General features: G+C 38.3%; 1 protein-coding gene across 1 annotated transcript in view; it reads left to right on the plus strand.

Annotated features, from left to right (window-relative positions):
* Positions 1-88: 88 nt before the first annotated feature.
* The window catches only part of LOC119584860 (cubilin-like), a gene marked incomplete at its 5' end in the record, with an annotated part of 7,078 nt that continues 4,666 nt past the window's right edge, over positions 89-2,500 (plus strand). Inside the window, 6 exon segments of the mRNA XM_037933495.1 lie at positions 89-199; positions 1,057-1,157; positions 1,321-1,436; positions 1,587-1,744; positions 2,004-2,104; positions 2,235-2,347. Of these exon segments, the coding sequence (XP_037789423.1) occupies positions 89-199; positions 1,057-1,157; positions 1,321-1,436; positions 1,587-1,744; positions 2,004-2,104; positions 2,235-2,347 (700 nt within the window).

Raw genomic sequence — 2,500 nt, forward strand, 5'->3', positions numbered from 1 at the left:
CAAGCATCAGTATGAAGTCCAGAATGTTTCGTGTGGATCGTATGTGTCCTTGTGCTGCCAGCCACAACTGTTGGACAGTAACCACTACCCGCTGCACCACCAGCCGCCACAACCGCTGCGCCGGCTGCTGCTACAGCTGCTGCTCAGCAAAACACCACCAGCGCGACGGACATCTGCCTGAATGCCACTAGTCCTGCAGGTTAGTTTTATCGAAAGAATATCGAAGTTTAGGTCTATTCTGATTTTTTCATAGATTTGATATGGGTCACAGATAAATGAATGCATTTATGTATATATATATATATATATATATATATATATGTTATATATTATATAATATTATATATTATATATAATATATATATATTATATATATATATATTATATATAATATATATATATATATATATATATACATATATATGGATATGTGTGTGTGTGTGTGTGCACGTAAGCGCGTGCGTGCGTGCGTGTGTTTATGTATGTATGCATTTATGTATTCTGTATGTATTATAACACAAAATTACTCGGCGTCCGACACACATGGTATCTGTGAATATCCCTAGTTTAATTATCAAGGCAATATGGTATATCATATGAATGATTCTGTCCAAGAAATAAATTTCTTACTGCATAATAAAGTACTTGTGTGTCTAATATACATAGTTGTCAGATATTTCTCATATGGTTGTACTTTTGACAATGAAAAAACATATGCGCAGGTAAACCGTAAGACGCACTAATAAGTGGCGATCCTATAATTGTTATCTCGAATAGTGCACATGTCATTTAAACCTGAATGAAATAAGCTAGAATGCATATTATCCTTGAAAATATGTTCCCGTGAGTAACAACCAGGGTCTGGGATGAATGGTAGCTCAGTCAGAGCAAGATCAAGATGTTCCCCTGTATATTTTTCAAAAGTATCCTGCTAATTTTAGGATGCAACCTACTTATTAATCCACCTTGATACCGCAAAAATGAACAAAGAGTATGATATATATGTATAAATGTATATATGTTGAAATGAAACCATCCCTTCACTTCTTTTAACAGCAAACGAAGTGTGGCTAACGACAGGAAGCTTCAAACGCTTCAATTCCGCGAAATATCCATCCACTTACGGAAGCGGGGACGGCCAGGAATGGGTGTTTTGCGTAAGCATCCGTTAAATTTAATTCGACGTAGTGAAAAGAAATGGTTAGGATGGTGAAGTTGATTATACTAAGGAGAGTGAAAGAACACTCAATATAAGATGTAACTTTGTGTTACATTAGATTTAAACAAATGTCTGGATTTCTATTCCCGTGTTCTCTCTAGGCCACTAATCCAGCGGACAGGATAATGATCACCTGCAGCGACTTCCAGGTCGGAGGCTTCTTCTTTGATTGCGTGGACGACTCTCTGACCATCTCCAATGCTAATTCATCTAATAGGTAAAATGTCTTGCAAATATTTAAAATCAGTTATGTGTTAAATATTTTCACCCACATTACGACGAGCTATGCTATGCCCCCACCCCACTCACACACAAATGCATCCTATTCACATTGATTCGAGTAATAGCCACCGTATCATCCGTGCAGCAAATATTGCACCACGAACGGCCCTCAGCTCGTGCAGACAACTGAACGAGGAACTAAGGTCACATTCACAGCCTCGACGTCGAACGTTTATAAAGGCTTTACCTGCACTGCCCAGGCGGTGAGAGAAACCAACTGTCAAAGCGCCATCAACCGAGCAAGTAAGCATTGAGACTTTTTAAAACGACGGCAATTATTGGTCAAATAAGTACCGATGATAAGTGAATTTATCATATCACGAAGACCATCTTTATTAATCAAATCTTAATACATAAATTTATTACATCATGATGAATAAATTTATTGCATGTTGATAAACAGATTAATTATATCAGCCATTAATAATGAATTGATCAGCAAATAATAGATTGATGAGTAAATTTATGATACCACGATGAGTAAATGTATCATATCAAATAGGTTACGAGGTGTGGTTAGCAAATGGAACTAGTGAGACCTTCACGTCCCCAAACTATCCATCCAATTACGGCAGGGGAGACAGCAAGAGATGGGTTTTCTGTGTGAGTATCTTTTCTTCTCTTTTCTTTTCTTTTCATGAACTCCATTTCTTGTCAAAATTAAGCATATCATTACGAATATCGATTACTAACGAAAAAATTCTCCCATATCACCTCACCCTCTTCGACACAGGCTATTGACCCCGACGACCGCATACAGATCTCCTGCAACGAATTTACCGTCGGCGGCTTCTTCTTCGATTGCACGGACGACACCTTAACCATCTCCAACACCGACTCTAACGGGCAAGTACAACGGGACTCGCTCGGCGCTTTCACTGTTCCTTATGCATTGCTGTCGCTTGGAGAAAACGAATGAGGCAGCGTACATGTGTGTGTGTGTGTGTGTGTGTGTGTTTGTTTGTGTGTGTGTGAGTACAAGTATATATATTTGATATT

The sequence above is a fragment of the Penaeus monodon genome, chromosome 18, assembly GCF_015228065.2.
Source record: "Penaeus monodon isolate SGIC_2016 chromosome 18, NSTDA_Pmon_1, whole genome shotgun sequence".
Classification (NCBI taxonomy): Eukaryota; Metazoa; Arthropoda; class Malacostraca; order Decapoda; family Penaeidae; genus Penaeus; species Penaeus monodon.